Source organism: Pangasianodon hypophthalmus, chromosome 7, assembly GCF_027358585.1.
Source record: "Pangasianodon hypophthalmus isolate fPanHyp1 chromosome 7, fPanHyp1.pri, whole genome shotgun sequence".
NCBI classification, from domain to species: domain Eukaryota; kingdom Metazoa; phylum Chordata; class Actinopteri; order Siluriformes; family Pangasiidae; genus Pangasianodon; species Pangasianodon hypophthalmus.
The window spans coordinates 18,569,381-18,590,585 of NC_069716.1; the positions used below are offsets into that span (position 1 = coordinate 18,569,381).

General features: G+C 36.7%; 1 protein-coding gene across 1 annotated transcript; it reads right to left on the reverse strand.

Moving 5' to 3' along the window:
- Window positions 1–1,956: 1,956 nt before the first annotated feature.
- Window positions 1,957–14,566, reverse strand: enpp6 (ectonucleotide pyrophosphatase/phosphodiesterase 6). The gene is made up of 8 exons (XM_026918574.3): window positions 14,249–14,566; window positions 8,875–9,054; window positions 8,323–8,434; window positions 7,449–7,590; window positions 7,127–7,306; window positions 5,552–5,689; window positions 4,539–4,662; window positions 1,957–2,798 (listed from the first exon to the last, which is right to left on the reverse strand). The coding sequence occupies exons 1-8, from the start codon at window positions 14,487–14,489 to the stop codon at window positions 2,587–2,589; spliced, it is 1,329 nt and encodes a 442-aa protein (XP_026774375.3). The 5' UTR covers window positions 14,490–14,566; the 3' UTR covers window positions 1,957–2,586.
- Between the last annotated feature and the right edge of the window lie 6,639 nt (window positions 14,567–21,205).

Sequence of the window (21,205 nt, forward strand, 5' to 3'; positions counted from 1 at the left end):
TTTCTTGCCAGACCTCACTGCCCAACCTCTTATGCTCTTGTGGCTGAAAGGGCAAATCCCTATAGCCACATTTCAAAATCTAGTGGAAAGCCTTCTTAGAAGAGTGGAGTCTGTTGTAGCAGCAAAAGGTGGACCAACTCCATATTAATGCCCATGGTTTTGTAATGGGATGTTCAGTGTTCATGTGTCCACATACTTATGGCTGCATATTGTACTTAAAAGAGAAATAATGTCTAGGGGGTGAATACTTTCTAGAGGCACTGTATGTCTGTAGGTTTAGGCTATACAGGAAAACGTCAGTTTAGTGCCAGTATATCTTTTCCTCATCAATGAAAACATACAGTTTGGTTATATTTTTGCCTCTAGCACTATCACACATGAATTTGATTACCGGTCAAACATTTGCAGGCAAGTCAATAAAATAGAGCAGAGAAGAACAGTTGCTGAATGACAATAAGAGAGCAATAGAGGCTTGTTCTCTGTTCATATTTTCGTACTGCTCAGTCTTTTATTCCTGGTATGTGTGGAAAATAATGTTATATTCATGTGCTGGTCTGAAATATAAAAGGAAGATTAGCTAACAGGGAGGAGGAGGGATCAGGAAATGTTGCGGGGTATGAAAAAAATAAAACATTCAATTCAGTAACATTGAACTGAAATGACACACAACAAACACATGGTGCCTAGTGGCCCCAGTTTCCAGCTGGTTTAGGCAAAAGCAAACACTAAAAGTGGACAGCAGACTGACATCACAGGTATGTGTGTGTGTGTGTATATATATATATATATATATATATATATATATATATATATATATATATATATATATACATATATGTGTGTGTGTGTGTGTGTGTGTGTGTGTGTAATAAACTAACAGCTTAATACAATACTGACTGTAATATACCCTTTTAATGTGTGTATCAGCTGGGCTAATAGATACTACATTTACAAATATTGAAAAAATACATTTTTTTAATGTAGTGTCTATTAAATAAACATGAAATGTAATTAGTTATAATTAGTTGTATAACTTCTCAAATTTAAAAGCACCAGCAAATACAACAGTATGTTTTCGAGGTTATGGGTTTGTGGGCCTTTAATAAAATATAACCTGTGCTTTTGCGACATCTGCTGTTTAAATGATGAACATCAAAAAAATGTATTAGCTGCTTTTGTAGTAACTTAATGTGTATAATTTTCACCTCTAAACTAGGGTGTACCTCAAGTGTTATATTTTACACTGAGTTTGAGTTTTATTGGTATGCATACTTCATGTTTATTGGCAGTTTTATCAGGCACACCACTATTTACTGCCTGTAGCCAATCTACTGCTATGCAGTTTGTCAGGCACTCTTTACCCTATTTGTAAGTAGAAACAGACCACCATAGGACCAGCACTGACCAGATATTATAGTTATTGGATCATTCCCAGCACAGCAACTACACTGACATCCTAGTGGCATGGTAATATACAGTATGTGTCACTAGTAGGTGGGTATCGGGGATCCACCTCATCATCACAGCATTGTTCCACTGTAAAGAATAGTAAATGACCCATTGCCTCAGGTGTACCTCTTATCAGTGGGTGAACGCACGTTTATCAAAGAAGCTTGCAGGCAATAAAACCATAAATAGGATCAATGTGACAAGGTCTGTTACCCTGTTACGTCCTATAGTCAGAGATATAAGCTGATCAAGAAAAAGTCTATCTATATACTCCATATGCACGTCCTTTGTTGTATCGAATAAGGCAAACCATGGCTTCAAATCCCTGTTAAGCAAGAGGTAAAATAAGACCACTGGAATTAATATTACGTTAAACTTCTTAACAATTATGAAGTTGTTTCCAACCACAATTTAAGCACAAATCCAAATTGTAAAAAACAATTGCAATTGTAAAGTTTGGGAATAAATTTGGGAATGGGGATTTGGGAATGAATGTTACTGATAAAATAGAACAAAAACATCTCTTTTATTTCAAAAACTGCATGATTTCTAAACCTGACACATACAATTTTATTCAGAAATGGTGATGATGAGAAAACAGATCTTTACTTGCTGGAAAATTAATACAACATATTTCTTTACATTCAGTAGAGTGCAGAAACTTGGAGTTTGAAAAAAAAAGCACCAATTCTTATTTTACTGCCATTAGGACCAAAACAGACTGGATACAAAACCATCCACAACACTGACTGCATGGTAAATTAGTGTAATAGAATTAAAAGTATCTGTCATTGTGTCATAGTGAAGCAAATCATAAAACAATGAAAGACTGTTCTTTCATAATGCCAAGCAAGTATCTGACCTTAGACATGCTTTAATTCATTGTGTATGTGCCAAGAGTTGGATCATCCTTTATCAACCTAAACAGCATTTCATCTCTGCCATTTTAGCTATATTTGGCTACATAACTGAGGTTTCTAGTTTTTTGTGTCCCACATTTTCTGATATAGTGTACTGAAACATAGCAATAATTATATATATAGTTCCGAGATCATCAGTTGACCATCAAATGGCCTTTAAACAGCACTGATTTAAGCCCTAGTGCAGTTCTGCAGAAGGAAGATGTGTGTGTTGTTTCTAAATCCGAGCAGACAGTAGCATCACCAGGATTGCCAGCACACAGCTGTAAAGCAGCACAGGCTGTACAGCATAAGCAGAGCTCGTCAGCATAAACTGCACTCGAGACCAGGAGCCATTGTTGGGAAGGGGATTGATGGCAAGGGTGTTGCACATTAAATTATACACATCCACTGATCTGATCGGGCCTGCTCGGAAATTCTTCTTGAAGGCTGACATACAGAGATGAGACAAGGCATTAATATACATGTATAGTGCAGTGCAGATTGGACATAAGTACAGTATAAGGATGCGTGGTATGACGATAACTTACAACAATATAGTATACATTAGTACAATTTCATATTTATACACGATAAGATAAAAAAGATACATTGGAAGATAAAATAAATATGTAAATTCTAGCTAGGCCCTCCCCATGTCAGAATGAAGGCCCTGACATGTTCTCATTATTGCATTGTCGAGATTCGAATCTCCTGAAGCACAGCCAAACATTTTTTTCTGTGCATGGGTTAGTCATTCTTTCATTCTATCTACACTATATGGCCAAAAATTTGTGGACAACTGACCATCACACCCATGTGTGATCCTTCCCCAAAATGTTGCCAGAAAGTTTAAAGCACACAATTGTATAGGTCTTAGTATGCTGTTGTATAGGACTTAATAGCATTACGATTTCCCTTCACTGAAACTAAGGGGCCTAAACATGTTCCAGCATGACAATGCCCCTGTGCACAAAGCGAGTTCATGAAGACATGGTTTGCCAAGGTTGGTATGGAAGAACTTGAGTATCCTGCACAGAACCCTGACCACAACCCCACTGAAACTCTGGGATGAACTGGAATGCCGACTTAGCTCCATTCCTCCTCGCTCGACATCAGTGCCTGGCCTTGCTGGTGAATCTAGTCTGGAAATCTAGTGGAAAGCCTTCATAGAAGAGTGGAGATTATTATAACAGCTAAGTGGGACTTATGTTTTTATTGGTAAGTTCAAAAAGCACATATGGATATGATGGTCAGGGGTCCACAAACTTACATAGCACATTCAGCCTGCTTTGTGTAATAAAATAAACATTATGCTTTTTATCTGTTTATAGTTATAGTGGAGCAGCCATAAATTAAATTAGTTATCATTATCACTTGCATTATAGCAGATATAAATAGCTGTTCCCTCATCAGCCTCTTTCTTTATTCTCTCAGTCTTGAACATAACAAGACAAACATGTATGTTACTGATAAACAGCAAAGCTCAAAGTCCTCCTCGCTGAAGACTTGCCCCATGGCGCAAAAGTTGAAGGAACAGCTTTACCTCTAAGTCTTACGAAGAGGTTTTTTTTTTAAAAATAAAAAAAAAATACATAATAACAATTAAATCTTTTTACTCTTAAGATAAAATTAGGTGTCTTCCATACAAATCCTGGTGAAATGGTTACTATTAAGCTTTAGGGAATGTGATGTTATGATGCAGATAGTCAGCCTAGCTCAAAGTTTTCATACATAGTTTGTATGTAGCCACACCATAAATAAGACTACTTTTATCCATATATCTCTGCTTAGTATCCCATTGCAGTTTGTCATCATATAAGCCATGTTTCTCTGATTTGCTTTTAAGAATGGCAAAACAAAAATCTCTTTAAGCTCTCGCATTGTGTGTGTGTGAGCATGTTTGTAGCAGCTAAACGAAGAACTAACTCTTTCAAAACGGTGGAACAATCCTATTATACAGCATGACATGACATTAATTCCTAAGCCCTTCTGTTATACAAAATGAATCTTCTGACCAATCAGATTTTGAACTACAACAGCACTGTAGCATAATGCATTACGCATTATTGCTACATATTGTGTCCTGGGATAATGTTTAATATTGTGTATGTATCGTCACATTATATTTTTGCCATATCACCCACATGTAGTATAACATATAGGTATAATGTTTTATATGGTGTTTACCTGGTCCCTGAGCCAGAAGAAAGCCCCTCATGTCCAGGAACTCATTGTCATAGCCATGCCAACCGTGCTGCCAGCCCTGGGGCTCTCCTGTACCATTCTGCCAGTAAGGCAGCTCAGCTTTGTTCTGCAAGAAGAATCGAGTGAGAATAGTGAGATAGGTTCAGTCCTTCACAGCAATGAATGAGGTTTGCTCTGTACAGAAAGGACTGGATTTTTTTTAGATATTGGTTATAGGGGACTTGAGAAGTATTCTGTACTCAAAACTGAAAAATCAATGTAGGTAAAACCTAGAATTAAACCAATTTTCAGTATAAGTGATGATTCACTCCTAAATGGTCTTTATAATTTAGGCAGAATAGTAAAATCTTCATTCAATATTAATTTTGTTTGGTTAAAAATTAACTTTTTTCGACGATGAAAACTAAATGATAACTAAATAAATCACCCTTTTGCTCAGAAATATACGATGAAATGCATTAATATTTTCCTCAACAAATAAAATTGAGACAAAAATGATAAAGAAGGTAGATAATTCCATTCAGGAAGGAATATTAAAACTCAGGAAATTATTCATTTGTGTTTTGGAAACTTAGAAAGTTTCCAAACATTCTTAAATTTGAGAAAAAAAAAGACAAAATCCTAATTTTTTATTGACTAAAACTGTTCAGTTTAAACTTCGGACTAAAATTGCTGTAGTTCAGACTAAAACTACCAGTAAACAAATTACTAAAATATAACTAAAACTATTGTGTATTTTTATCAAAAAAGATTCAGAGTAAATTCAATTTAGCTGTCAAAATTGCCTCCATTCAGTTATATACTATAATTTTCTCTTCCTAGGTAGCAAATTTTGCTTTCAAGCACCACTGCAAAACTAAAGAAGCAAACTGTAAACACTAGCATTGTCTTAGACAATTAAATGCATCTGTAATAATGAAAAAAAAAAAAAAAACCCTGTGCATTCTATTTTTCCTCTAACAATTAATTTAATGACATTTAGACTAGAGGCTAACCTCAGTGATGAACCATCCAGGGTCAGCAACAAGTGTTAATGGTGAGACAAATTTCCCACTCTTATAGTGATAGCGATCTGGGATGTCATGTGTCCGATACACCTTCATGTTCTGTGCTGCCTGCAATGCTGTATATATCTGAAAAAAATTATGGAAACGTATTCTTCTACATACATTTTGGGATATTTCCAGTAAAATTAGTAAAATTCAACATAGCATATGTGCTCAAAATATTTGAATAAAAAAAATTTTAATATGTGATACAGTGCATTTGTATTCACCCCCCTTGAACTTTTCTTTTTTTTTTCTTACTTTTACAACGTGGAACCAGAATGGACTTAGAATTATATGTCATACCTGTACATAAATTAGCCTAGGAAAATCAATACAGTTGCATAATTATTCCCAAGTAAAAATCCCAAAGTTGTGATTGCATTAGTATTCACCCTTGTTGCTGTTAGAGTTTGTTAGAGAACATGCCTGAACAAACAGTGTCATGAAGACTAAGAAGAAATCTAAAGAAGTCTGGGACAAAGTTCTGGAAAAGAATCACTGAGGGTTTTGTTGTTTAAAAAAAAAAAAGTGTTGAGCATCCTGAGGAGCACCGTTAAATCCATTATTAAAAAAATGTAAAGCATATATGGCACCTCTGTGACTCTGCTTAGAGAAGGCCATCCAATATAAGTCAGTAACCGGGTAAGGAAGGCATTAGTGAGAGAAGCAACCAAGAGTCAAGGTCCACAGCTCAGATGGGAGAAGGCCAACAGTAGCCAGTAGCCAGTACAATCCACAAAGCTTAGTTTGAAAGAGTAAAGAGAAGAGAAAAAAGCCATATGAGTTTGCTAAAAGGCATGTTAGAGACTAATCAAATACGTGGAAGAAGTTTCTCTGGTCTGATGAGACCTAAAATTGAATTTCTTGGCCTTGGCACAAAATTATGTTTGGTAAAAACTCAATACTATTCATCACCCTGAGAATGCTATCCCCACAGTGAAGCATGGTGGTGGGAGCACCATTTATCAGGAATCATTTCAACAGCAGGGGCTGGGAAACTGGTCAGGGTTAAGGGCAAGATGGATGGAGCCAAATACTGTGCAGGCCAATTCTAGAAGAAAACCTGTTCCAGTCTGCAAGACACATGAGACTAGGGTGGAGGTTCACCTTCCAATAGGACAATGTCCCTAAGCAAACTGCCAAATCTACACTGGAGTGGTTCTGAACATAGAACCTAAATCAAATGGTAAAAATCCCAATTTACTCAATATCAATAACAGATTGTAACATTACAAAATGTCAAAAAGTTCAAGGGGGTGAATTCTTATTAGGCACTGTAAGTAATTAAAAGTATGTATGTTTTTCCTTCACAAGGTTCATGCTTTATATCTTCATTAGAGGCCTTCAAGTTTACTAGAAAATGAAGTGTCTCTGCAGGAACTTCTGACAGAACTATAACACACATTTACTCTGATTACTAGGCATAATCTTTAACAACTCTTAAGGAAAGACAAGACACACTTGCCATTTGTACAATATCTGCTTGCTTGAGTTGTAATACAACTACTACAGTAAGCTTACCTCTTCAAGCATTGCTGGTTTAGGCCACAGACTGACAACTGGGCCTCTGTCCATCATCTTTATGATATTGGACATGTTTATATAAGCCTCCAGTTCAATAATCTTATCCATCCACTTGATGTCAGTCATCCCATGGTCAGAGAATATGATGACATTCAGATCATCATCCAAGTCTTTCTCCTGAAATACATAACTGCAATCTCAGAGGTATTCTATGTAAGTAATTCGTCTGTGCTTGCGTATCTGGAAAGCAACTGCACAGCATTCTGTCTATTTCATTACACACAAATTTACTCCCTTACTTTACTTTACTTGCACAGACCTTGATCTTGTAGTTTAAAGTCTGGAATGCCGTGTCCAGTGAGTGGATAGCAGTCCGCACCTGTTCCGACCCAGGACCAAAGTGGTGCCCTTCCACATCAATGTTCTCATAATACACAGCTACCATATCTGCCATATCATTCCTCATGAGAACAAATCACAGAATATACACACCAAATAATTATTTAATCACTATTCAATAGTCATTACAAATGGATCATGAGGAAATAGAATATGTGTGTGATCATGGGTGTGTTTCCCTAAAGTTTCTTAATGTTAAGTAGTTTGGAAACTCCATCTTAAGAATTTTCTTAATTAGGCTAATATGCCTTTCCAGAAACCCTTTTTCAGTAAAGCAGTATGTAAAGTCATTCGAACTTAACAAGCAACCTGACCCTGTAAGTCTGTGTAAGACTTACTTACTATGTATTTCTACAGCCCAGTTTACAAATACTTATGTACTTTATTTCAAAACTGGTTATGTTCCAGTTCTAAACTAAACAGATAGACAGGAGGTTGGATGTCAAATTAATCACATTTATCTAAGTAACAAATAGTATATTAGATTAAATTAAAAAGAAAACACTAAAAAAATGTAATAATTTGTCCTAGATCTTGCGTTTGACTTAAATTATGCTTATAGTGATGTGTCTGTGTAAGACTTACTTACTGACTATGTATTTCTACAACCCAGTTTACAAATATATAGATGTACTTTGTTTCAAAACTGGTTATGTTCCAAACCAAACAGAGAGACAAAAATGCTAAAAAAAATTTAACAATTTGTCCTAGATCTTGTGTTTGAATTAAATTATGCTTATAGTAATGGTCTGGTGGTGCTGATTTTTAGCTAAGGAGATCTGTGTAAGACTTACTTTAGCACATTGAGACCATTCTCTATGGCATCATTTAGATTCTTCAGAGAAGGACTGGAAACATATTTCTCACAGAATGTGGGATTTACACCAAGAATCTGCACTTCACAACCTGCTCATAAATAATTTACATTTTAATACAAAATCGTTTACATTTTGTTGGGGAAAAATGTAATTGGCATTGACATTGACAAGTAGATTTTACAGTCCTGTTATTATACATTTAAAATGCAAATTATAAATATATAAAGCACAACAAGGAATGCAGTTATAGTACAATAATGCACAGTGGGATGCAGTCCCATTTTTTGTTTACTTTCAGAAGAATTATGTATGTATACTTGTATTAATATATACATGCAATTTATCTTGTAGGGAATTGTAATAGAAAATTAATCAACAGTTTCTGATCAGTGTCGTGGTATAAAGTAAAATAACACAGTTTGTAAATTGCATGAATTAAATGTTCACTATCTTGTCCAGTACTTTGTATGTTTATGCAGATGGAGATTTGAGAGCAAAAACACACACATACACACAATCATCACTGACCTGGCCAGTAGTACATGTAGACTTTCTTGCGTAGTTTCTGCAGTGTTACCCAGAGGGGTTCAGAGCCGTCCCACCACATTGGTAAGCGGCTGCCTGGATTGGTTCCAATTAGAAATTCCTCTGACGTGTCCTGATCCCACATATAATTCCCCGTCATTTGGTGCACATCACAATGGCGACCTGGTACATCAAAGAAATGTTTCGAAAGAGACCAAGATGACCTATTTTGTGGACTGTAGATTACACGAGCCTGAACAATTGAGTCAAGCTGATTAAGTGAAAAATTAAAAATATTTAAAAGGTTAACTCTTAAAGTGAAATCTTAATTTACCCTGGCAAGTTTACACTGAAAATTATTTCATTTTCCAACTATGCATTCCTTTATTCATTCATCTTCAGCAACTACTCTATCCTTGGATGGGACGTCAGTCCATCACACACACACACACACACATCTACAAAGATTAGTCTACCAGGGTGTTTTTGGAGGAAATCTAAGAACCCTTTAGAAACACATGCAGAACTTGGGTAGATCATGTGGAACTCCACACAGACATCAGACTGGGAGCCTGGAGCTGTAGAGTTGTTAGGTGGCAATGCTACTTACTGTGTCACTATGCTGTCCTAACTATCTTATACTGTATATCACAGTAAACTGTGTCAGATCTTCACTACACTGTATAGCTCATACCGGAGTTGTCTGTCATTAATACATTTTACGTTAGATGTATTTTTAAAAAGTCACTTCCATATTACCCTGTGCAACAACAACCATTCAATTAATGCTGAACCACCATAATCATACTGTCATTATATAGTTTTACAAAAAAAAGTGTGCTGTAGGAAAAAAGAACTAGCTAACAAGCATTAGTCACTACCAAGTTCACTTTTTCAAAACTCTTCATGCACAACAATGCTCTATGTGGATCCAACTGTAAATACAGCACAACAATTCTCTATGTGGATCCAACTGTAAATACATTTTAATTGTTTGACACCAAATGCATCTAGGGAACACAAGGGAATAATCGTGCAAACATTTTTCACTCATTTTCTACCACCAGCACAACTATGTATTTCTACAGCCCAGTTTACAAATAGTAACAGATAAGTAACAAATAGTATATTAGATTCAATGTAAAAACCCTTTAAAAATAAAAACAGTGAATTTTCAGAGAGGTACTCTCTGCACTGTGTGTGCAGGAATATAGCACAAATCCCAAATCAGCCCATACAATACTGAATACTGATTTCACCTTCAGATGAACCCTATAGAAGGATTGAGCCTCTAACTATATGGGTAAGAAAGCAAGCGGTTTCTGCCAGTTTCCTCCCTTAAACTTTCAGCGTCTTTGAAAAAAAAACAACATTTTGCCTAATTTCATTCTGCTTTGGGAGTAGTGAGACCAGCAGGCTTTCCTCATTGGCAGGCTTTGACTTCATTGTTCGCTTTCTTTGCTATTGCCTGGGTGTGATTATTGGGACAGACTCTAGCCCAGGCTGAGGGGGAAATGCATAAGCCTAAGCAAAACAACCACCATCAGCAAATCATCCCTACACAGCTGCAGTGATTGGAAAAGGCTGGACTGTGCCTCTGTGTGTTTAGGTTTAGTGAGGATTGTTGTATTGAAGCCCAGAGAAAGAAAGCTTTCTGAAGTAGAAAGACAGAAAAGGATAAGTTTTCCATCTGTGCTTTGAAGCAAGTGACCCAAAAAGTAACAGAAAACATTTACAGCAAGAAACGTGAAGAATGCACCAAACACAAGACTAAGGCAACTAAACTAATACCTAGTACATGTGTTTATATAGTAAGTCATCAAGATATAAAAGGATATAAATGTGATCTTTAATGATCTTTCTCGTGTAAATATATACACCAATCCTGACACCTACATTCAGCTTTACTGTTCCTGCAGCTGTCAAGTTATCTCAAATAACTTAATATCCTTGTTGATAACCACTTTTCCACTCTGGAGATATAATTATCTAGCTTATCATAAACAGGCTCCTTACATGGCCTTGTATTTGGTGAAATATTACTAGGATTAAAGTAGAGGTTAAAAAAAGAAGGCTAAGCAAACAGTTGCTTCTTGACACATGCTACCAGCAGAGGACAAGCTCATGGATCCAGGCCTGTTCATAAAGGCTACCTGATTCCAGCTTTTTGCAACATAAAGAGACAAATGTCAAATATCAGATGGCATCTTGGGTTTTCATTTGGAGACATCGGGGTCTAGTCTGTTATGAACAGGCTCCATGGCTTTACATTCAGTTAAAGATTAGCAGGGAGCTATCTATATCTGGAACAGTCTGAGCAATTAATAGTATGACAACTCCAGTATACAACCTAGTATGAGCTTATAAGATATTAATATAACAGTATTTATAACAGTACAGTGGCAAGATTTTAAATGTGTATGTTTGTTCTTTAATAAACAGATTTTCCTGTTTTTTTTCCCCATGAAGTATACCTGATTCCAACTTTTCATCACATTAAAAAGCAAATGATTCTATTCTACACTGTAATAAAAATGTCTTTAAAAACTTTAACACATTCTTTTTCAAGTGTTCTGACATTTTAAATCACTATTTCCAAATTGAACTCTAGGTAAAACAGCAGCCTACAGTATAAGAAAAGCACACTTGTTATAAAAGCCATGTTATTAGTATAGAAAGTACTTTTGTTGAAGGATAAGACTTAAAGCCATTAGCTGTGCCAAGCTCGTATAGTCAATGGCACCATTCAACCATGGCAATATCTACTTTCCACTTGGAGATCTACACTGTCATAACAATATGACTTTCTTTTATAGCACTTTGATACTGCTGACCTCTCTGTACTTTGTTCCAATTAGAGGATAATGCCTAAAGCAAAAGCCATATATAAATCTTATAAAATCTCAAAAAAGCAAGAAAAAGCATCTGCTACAAAATCCCATGCAGAATTAGATTAGAGTGAAAGTTCTTCTGTTTTTGTGGGCTATCTTCTCTATTTTCTGTCTTCTCCTCCTAGCCCCTGTGGTTTCAGAGGGTCCATTTTAGGGATTGTATGGCACCAGGCCAGTCAGGCCTTTTTTTCCTCCAGCTTTGCAAATCAGAGCATGTATTCCTTACCATGATCCTGACCAAGATAAACCAGTTCCTTAAACTGAATGCATGAATGAATTAATGAACTATATTTTTTCATGCTCTGTTTAAAAAAGTCTTTTACTGTGTGTGAGCTTTTAAAATTTCATTTAATTGTTAAAAACAGATATAACAAACAATTATGGTTACATGGGCAAAATAAAAAGACACTTCTTTTTCCCTGCATTTAACAATATGTAAGGGGTTGCGCAATAGTGGTATACATGGCATAAAACAGTATTAATCTTATATGAGCAAAAATATATACAAAATGATATACTGTAATACTGTGAAGCTACTCATTGGGAAAGAAAACAATACAAAACATTTAGTGTAACCTTAGAAAGAAATCAGATTCATCATCTTTGACTCACTGGAGACATTATTGCCTAGACAGAGAGAACCATGCTATCTGATAATGGGAGGAGAGTATATCCAAAATAGAAGTATTTTAAAAATAGCTTTTCTGCCTTCTTCTATCCAGCATGTTAAGGGATTCACTGTTAAGTTGTACTGAATCTGTCAAATTGTTGGGACATGGAACTGATACTATAGACATGGGACTGATACTATAGACATGGGACTGATACTATAGACTTCAGTTAAGACTGAAAACCTGTAAATGTACTTGCTTGCAAATTCGAGTGTTATCTGGAATTTGAGTCCTAACTTCACTAGTTACATTGAATTGTGTTTCTGAGATCTAAATCTTCTTAAAAAGTTTGGTATGCTTTCTGCTCTCCTTCACATCTTCATCTGAGCCTCTACATCTGTTGGTTGTTTCTGATATATAAAGGAGGACACTTTTGTTTTGTTTGTCTTCCATTATGTTCATTCTTTTAGGGCCATCAGTCTGTTCTGTAAATGTTTTTCTTACAATGCTGCAGGCATAAGTGAGGAATGCCAGATCATCTTAATGACTTCAGCGGGATAGCTGTACACTGTTCATGTGTTTCATTGCTGTGCAGCTGAACAATAACAAATTCCAACAGAAATCAGCCGTAACATTCTCTAGTCAACATCTTCTGTTTATATGTGTCACATACCCCCCCCCCCCCCCCCCCCACCTGCTATTACCCAATCAGTCAATCATGTGGCAGCAGCGCAATGCCTAAGATTATGCAGACCAGGTCAAGGGGTTCATTAAATGTTCATATCAAACTTCAGACCAGAAGAAGAAATCACAGAGGAAAATGTGATTTCGGTGACTTTGACCAAGGCGTGCCTGTTGGTGCCAGATTAGAAATTGCTGATCTCCTGGAATTTTCATGCACAGCAATCTTTAGAGTTTACACAGAATGATGTGAAAAACAAAAAATATCCAGCAAGCGGCAGTTCTGCAGATGGAAACAGCTTGTTGATGAGAGGTGTCCAGATGAGAATGATCAGGAAGCTGACAGGAAGGCTACGGTAACTTAAATAACCACTCTTTAGAACCATGGTAAGCAGAAAAGCATCTCCAAACACAAAACACGTCGAAAGTTACGCGGAATGGGCTACAACAGCAGGAGACAGCACTGGGTTCCAATCCTGTCAGCTAAGATCAGGAATCTGAGGCGACAGTGGGCACAAGCTAAACAAAACTGGACTGTTGAAGATTGGAAAAAGGTCACCTGGTCATCTCACGTAATCAAAACCATGGTCTACCAACACTAAGATTCTGACCTGCAAGTGGGTATGTGAGCTAGAGGTGCATGTACGCTGTAACTGCAGATGTAGCACCTGCTCAATGGATATAAGACAGTTATACATTACACACTGCATAACCTTCATTGCCTAACAGATGCATAACCTTCTCCAAGTTATCTTTTGCAAAACCAGAGACACAGTGTAAAGTTTTAGTTTGAAGAACATGAAATAGGCAGTCTAAAAGATACAGTCAGAAAGACAATCTTACAATCACAGACATATATACCTCATATATGAGTGTGTGTGTATGATATATATATATATATATAAATATATATAAATATATATATATATATATATATATATATATATATATATATGTATATGTGTGTATGAGGTGCATGTATATATATATATATATATATATATATATATATATATATATATATATATATATATATATGTATGTATGTATGTATATGTATATATATATATACATGCACCTCATACACACACATATACATACATACACACACATATACATATACATACATACATATATATATATATAGATAGATAGATAGATGGATTGTCTTGCGATCAGAGAGAGTTATCTTACCGGTCATGAGGGAGTAATAATTGGGGTAGGACAGACTTGGAAAGTCCGGGGTCATGTAATCCACTTTGACGCCGTTGTACACAATTTCTTTAAACCCCGGCAGGTTCTGTAGATCGTCTATGTAGTCATAGCGGAAACCGTCGATGAGGAAGACCATGAGTTTTCTATCATCGCAGTGGCATCCGGAGAGCAGAAGAAAAGCGATGATGAAAGCGCAGGATGAGCGCACGGGACTCGGCATGGTGCCTCTGTGAGGAGCAGACTAACAGCCTGAGGAACCAAGTGAGCTGAGTGCGGAGTGCGCAAGGACAAAGTGCGCAGTGAGAAGTGCGCAAGGACAAAGTGCACACTGAGAAGTGCGCAAGGACAAAGTGCACACTGAGAAGTGAGCATAGTCTGAGAGCGACATGGTCCGTGAGGCGGAGAGAGACACAGAGGAGTCTGCAGGAAAATGCGACGTTATGCGCCCCAAAAACGCTCAGACCAATGATATACATAACTGTACTTCGATTTCTATCGACACTTTACCCATCTGAAAAAACAATAGAAACTCCCATAGACTTTGTAATGGTTTTAGATTAGATTAGATTAGATTAAACTTTATTGTCATTGTGCAGAGTACAAGTACAGAGCCAGTGAAATGCAGTTAGCAGAAGTGCAAATATTACATTATATATATATATATATATATATATATATATATATATATATATATGTGTGTGTGTGTGTGTGTGTGTGTGTGTGTGTGTGTTGGGTGTGGGTGTGTGCAAGCTATGGGGCAGAGACAGTAGAGACCAGCTTAGTGCAGATGACAAGGTGTACAAATATAGAAGGTGCATTGTACAGGGATATGAGGTGTGTATATATATATATATATATATATATATATAGATAGATAGATAGATAGATATAGATATAGATATAGATAGATAGATAGAACCTAGAACCAGTGCAGAATCTTGAATATTAAATATTCAAGATATTGAAAATTTCTTTCTTTGTTTGAAATATTTAAAAATTCCAAAACCTTCTGTTTATTTCCATTTTTTTTTAAAAAATCCCAGATTTTCAGTGTGGAATAGTACATGTACTATGAACAACAGATTTAACAAAATGAGCATAAAGGTACATTATATGGTCAAAAGTATGTGGACACCTGACCACACACATCACATACATAAGCCTACCACAGAACGTTACCACAATGTTACGTATACTGTAGCATTATGATTTCCCTTCACTGGAACTAAGTGTTTCGGTGTGACAGTGCACTTGTGCACAAAGCAGGGTCCATAAAGACATGGTTTGCCAAGGCTGATGTGGAAGAAAATGAGGCTGTTATAGGAACTCCATAATAAATCCCATAGTTTTGGAACAGGATGGTCAACAGCAGTAGATTTATAAATTGTGGCAGTAAGTTGATTCTGGACCGGTCAGATTAAAATGATCAAGAATGTGGGTCACAGAGACTACATGAATTAAAACTGGTCATTTATACTATGTTTAACCAAAGTATTCCTCAGGGCATGTTTAGTATCAATTTAATCCAGATTTAATGGTGAACAGTATGGTGATATCAAAAGTATTGTATGAGTTTAGGACATAACATTTCCTAAACAACATAACAGGATGTGTTTATACTCTCCTGGGTTTGTATTCTGCGGTGTGTAACATCCTCACACATATCAAAGCCATTTGGGCTGCTCAAAAGGTCACTCTCCAGTCAACTGATGGTTCTTATCACATCTTCAGCTCAGGGGGTCTTGTCCTAATGGGCCAAACTAGAAACCTGGGTGATTAGGCCAGACCATGATCTCATCCTGTTGTAAAATGTAAAAGGATGTGTTCTGTTTGGTCATGGTAAAGAGGTGCATGGGGTATAAGTAGGGTGAGAGAAATCTAAGGAAAAAAGGATCTTAGAAGGAAGACCTTGGGAAGAGACTGTTAGTCTAGTCCCAAGAGAGATCTTACGAAGAAGAAGATCTTATCTCTCTCTCTGTGATGCAGTTATCATCTGCATCCTATGCTGGCAAACACAGGTCAATTCATTTAATTGATTCTGTAAGTTTTCACATTTTACCTGTTAATTAATTTCTTATGTTTTCCCTTATGGTCATCTGTTTTTGGATAATAAACCTTTGAACTATGTTATTTTTAAAGTACTCAGCAGTCATTATTGTAAGCTAGTGTGTTAAATAAATGTCCAGAGCTTAATGAATAATGTTGCTTAGAGTAATGGTATGTTTAAAACAGACCTCTGACAGGTAAATAGGAAAGGCCTTTGCTTAGAAGTCAAACCTCTGAGGTAACAGAACAATTACAATTACGAAGTCTCTGACATGGTAATGTCACATTCCAGTAAAAACTTAATATAAATGTATAATTGAATGCTGAGGTATTACTCTTCTAACACTAACTAAAAGGTTATTGTTTGGAATCAGTTACATTAAGTTAACCTAGTAATTATTGGAGTCAGATGCTTAAGTGAATTAAATATTGGAGACCATTATCAGCTTTATCTGTCTCCTGAACCATGAATATAGTCAAAAATGGGACAATTTAGCCGCAGCATCATTTGCATAGTAAATGAAATCAGAATATTCCTGCTCCTAGACTGTTCATGTCAGGTACCATTTAGAGATCTTGAAAGTGAAAAGTGTCCGAAAGTGAAACGTGACCCAGTGTCAGTTACCCAGGGGTGGAAAGTAACAAATTACATGTACTCTTGTAACAGACTTTTTTAATTTTATAATTAAATCATAGTACTTTTACTTGATTTGTTAAACAATCAAATATTGAACTTTACATTTATTTAAAAAAAAGTAATCCATTCATCCCTGGAAGACTAGATACCACATGTCCACCATGGACAAACGGAATTTCTTGCTTGGTTGTTTCACTGATTTCCTTTGCACACCTGTAGTTCATCTTTATAAATTGTTTTCCCTCATTTGCCATTTGTTTTCATGAGTGGTTGTTATCTGTCCAATTCACAATGTTATATTCTTGTTTTTCATCCTTTCTTGTTGTCTTTAACCTTTTGAACTTTGCCTTGACTGTATTTGTTTAGTTTGTACTTTGTTTAATGAATATTGAAGCCTGCACCTGCATCCGCCGCCCCAGAATTGTTGCAGTAATATCATTAATGGATATAACTTACATGGCAGAATCAACCCAGTACCAACAGATATGTCTACTTTGTAAAAAGCCTGGTCTCCTTTCACAAATCATAATTACATTCAAAGGCGTAATAGAACAGTAAACCTTAAACGCAATAATATTAGCCAATCCAGCTTCACTGAAGTCCACAACCAGCTACTTGGTTTTGCTGACATTCAGAGAGAGACAGTTAGCCTGGCACCAAGCTTCTAGTTTCTCCACCTCATCAAGGTAAGTGGCCTCGTTGTTGTTGGACATGAGGCCCATAACCACTGTGTCGTCAGCAAACTTGATGATAGAAGTGGAGCTTGTGAGTGGACACACGGTGTGTGTAGAGAGAGTAGAGCAGGGGGCTCAGGACACAACCTTGTGGGGCTCCAGTGCTCAGGGTGTTGGTGTTGGAGGTAAACTTGCCCACTCTCACTTCCTGTGGAAGTCCAGGACCTGCTCACAGAGGGGGGCATTGAGTCAGATGTCTCTGAGCTTGGAGGCCAACCTGTGTGGGACTATGGTATTGAAAGCTGAGCTATAGCCTATAAACAGCAGACTTACATAATTCCCTTTGTTGCTGTCAGTGTGGATGAGGGTGGTGTATAGGAGGTGAGATATGGCATCTTCAGTAGACCTATTGGGGAGGTAGGCGAACTGGTGTGGGTCGATGGTGTCAGTGATGGAGGAGCAGATGGAGATTTTGCTAAGCCTCTCAAACACCTTCATGACAAGTGATGTGAGGACTACATGAGTAAATGAGTTTTACTAAAAGCACAGTGGAGTACCTTTACCCAGCAATGTAATGTATGAAAACATGACAGATGATAAGGTGAAGATAAGGTGTTAAGGAGATGTGCTTTAAATGACATAAACAAATTGGCCAAGTCCACATGCTTACAGAAATTGAAAACTGGATGGCATTTTAAATTTACAATAAATTTATAATATCTAAACAGATTATTTCTTGCATGCCTTTTATTAATAGTTTATTTTCATTAAAATTTTCAAAATTGTCATTTTAAACACTCTACCCTGACATCCATCCCCGTGTACGGTTACTCTTCTGCCACTAGATGGTACAATAAACCAAATTTAAAAGTGAATAGGGCAACCAATAACAGGCCTTCTACACTACATCAAGTCAAACAGTAATCATAATAATATTCTATAGCCTTTATATATAGACTTACAATGTAAAACAGAGTGAGAGCCTTTCTAATGTCACATAGACTAATATTCATAATACAGAAGAATAAAATATAATACAAACAAACAGAGCAATAGGAAAGGAGGTAGAGAAGAAGAAGAAGAAGAAGAAGGAAGTAAAACACTTTCATAATGAACTTTGTGTTTACTTATGGATTATGTAATTAACTGCCATGGTTGCCATGGTGACCAAGGTGTCATTAGGGCTGTGTGCATGGGGCTGAGCTAACTAACACATTCACAGACTGAGAACAGCAACTGAAACTAAAAGGCCACTGCTTTCTTTTCTACCTACACGGAAACAACACCTCACATATGCCCAGAAGTCAGATCATATTACACTAGCATCTGCCACTGTCTCTAATATGCAAAAACACACAGAACAAGATTGTACGGGCCAATGAACATGCCATTATACAAGCCACTGAGGAATCCTGTTTGCTTTGCCACAAAGGATGCATATGCTTTAAAACAGACATATCTAAAAATCCATATAGCACATGAATTATGTCTATAAAAAATTCATTTTAGTTATCAAGCATCAAGACTTCCCAGATTTCAGTTATAGCTGCAAAAGCACAAGAGCTGTTATCCAGTTTCTCTTTGACTGAGATGCGAAACTGCACCAGGAAACGAGGTGGCACCTTACAATGTGTTCCAGTTTCACACAGAACACGGATACTGAGGCAACTGTTAACTTTTTCTTCTATCCTAAGCATCAGAAACCTTTTCCCATTTCACTAAGGTGGGGCCTGCAATGCCACAGATATTAATCTTGTTTGTTCTGTCATAGTGTTACTTTTTACACTTATCCTGTGTCTTAATCTTTTCTTCATTCCTTTCTTGCATTTGCAAAAAAAAAAAAAAAAAAAAAAAGATCCAGTCATTCAACAGCCATTTCAACCACTGTAAGAAGATCTTATTACTGTTCGGGTGGCTGTGGGTTGTGAACATGTGTCACATACTTTAATTAAGGAGTGGTGCCAGGGAGTGAACAAGACGCTGGTAGAAATTTGTCAACCGGTAAAAGTATCCAGATACTGTTTCTACTGCAAAGTATAAAGGCAAAAGTGCTGAGTAAAATACGTCTCTGCAGAGTATAAGTGTGCATTTCTAAATATATAGGCATTTCTTAATCGTGGGATTTAATTGGTTTGAATCTATGCTGTTTTCTACAATCTACCAGTTTTTAGCTTATGTGTACCTGTCTATGTAAAAGTTATGTGAACACTTAACAAGTGTTGATTAAAGATGTAAAAAAAAATCATCAAAAGTCATAGGAATAGGTATTAAAGGATGTGGGATTTATGGTTCAAAGGATGTGTTTTGGGGTTTCTTACATCTAGCCACAAGATCCTAACATACAAACAAATATTCAAATTTTCTACTACCAAGTTGTCAACTTATTTATACTTACACTATATAGCCAAATATGTGGACACCTGACCATCACAACCATATGTGTTTGTTGAACATCCCATTCCAAAATTAGTCCTCCTTTGCTGCTATAATAACCTCCACTCTTTTGGGAAGGATTCCACAGATTTTGGAGTGTGGCTATGGGGATTTGTGCTCATCCAGCCACACGAACATTAGTGAGGTCAGGCACTGATATCAGGCGAGAAAGTGATGTGCAGTCTGTGGTCCAATTCATCCCAAAGGTGTACAGTGGGGTTGAGGTCAGCTCTCTGTGCAGGTCGGTCAAGGTCTTCCACACCAACATCAGCAAATCATGTCTTCATGGAGCTCGCTTTGTGCACAGGAGCATTGTCATGCTGGAACATGTTTGGGCCTTTTAGTTCCAGTGAAGAAAAATCGTAATAGTACAGCATACAAAGACATTCTAAACAATTGTATGCTTTCAATTTTGTGGCATCAGTTTGGGGAGGAATCACATATGGGTGTTATGGTCTCGTGTCCTTTGGCCATATAGTGTAGCATATTCCTAAAATCACAGTTATGTCTATCAGTATCAAGTAATTTTGGGGTGACCAGGTCAAAATTCTCTGAGAATGTGCACTTAGTTACATCTCAACATAACACCAACCAGACTGAGACTTTTTTAGTCAGTTTAATTGTTGATAAATCTGACCAATATAATCTGTTATCTGAGAAACACTCAGGATTCCGTTTACATTGTTAGCAAACTTTGCTAAAATAGCAAATCACCACTCATATTGAGGCATATTGCCACAAAGTTACCCCAAATACCCAGAAATCTCATTTCAACAATTTCTTTAAAGTGGTAATAACTTTGAAAATGTGTGTTCACGTCTTCTCATATTGTAGCAATCCCTGCAGAAACACCATGCTAACAGACTTGAGGATTTATGTAGATTTTTTTTAGCAAATGCCCCATGTTAGCTGATTGTAAACCATAATATATAGCCAAAAGTATGTGGATACCTGACAATCACACCCATATGTGGTTCTTCCCCAAACTGTTGCCACAAAGTTGGAAGTGCACAATTGTATAGGATGTCTTTTTATGCTGTAGCATTACAGTTTGCCTCCAGTGGAACTAAGGGAGGGGCCCAAACATGTTCTAGCATGATAAGGCTCCTGTGCCCTAAGCGAGGTCCATGAAGACATGGTTTTGTC

Excerpts from the sequence above, each read along its gene's own strand:
- enpp6 (XM_026918574.3), bottom strand. The coding sequence starts at position 14,489 with ATGCCGAGTCCCGTGCGCTCATCCTGCGCTTTCATCATCGCTTTTCTT. Across the intron at positions 7,591-8,322 it reads AATGGTCTCAATGTGCTAAA|GAATGATATGGCAGATATGG; the intron begins GTAAGTCTTACA and ends TGTTCTCATGAG. Across the intron at positions 4,663-5,551 it reads CTGGATGGTTCATCACTGAG|AACAAAGCTGAGCTGCCTTA; the intron begins GTTAGCCTCTAG and ends TTCTTCTTGCAG.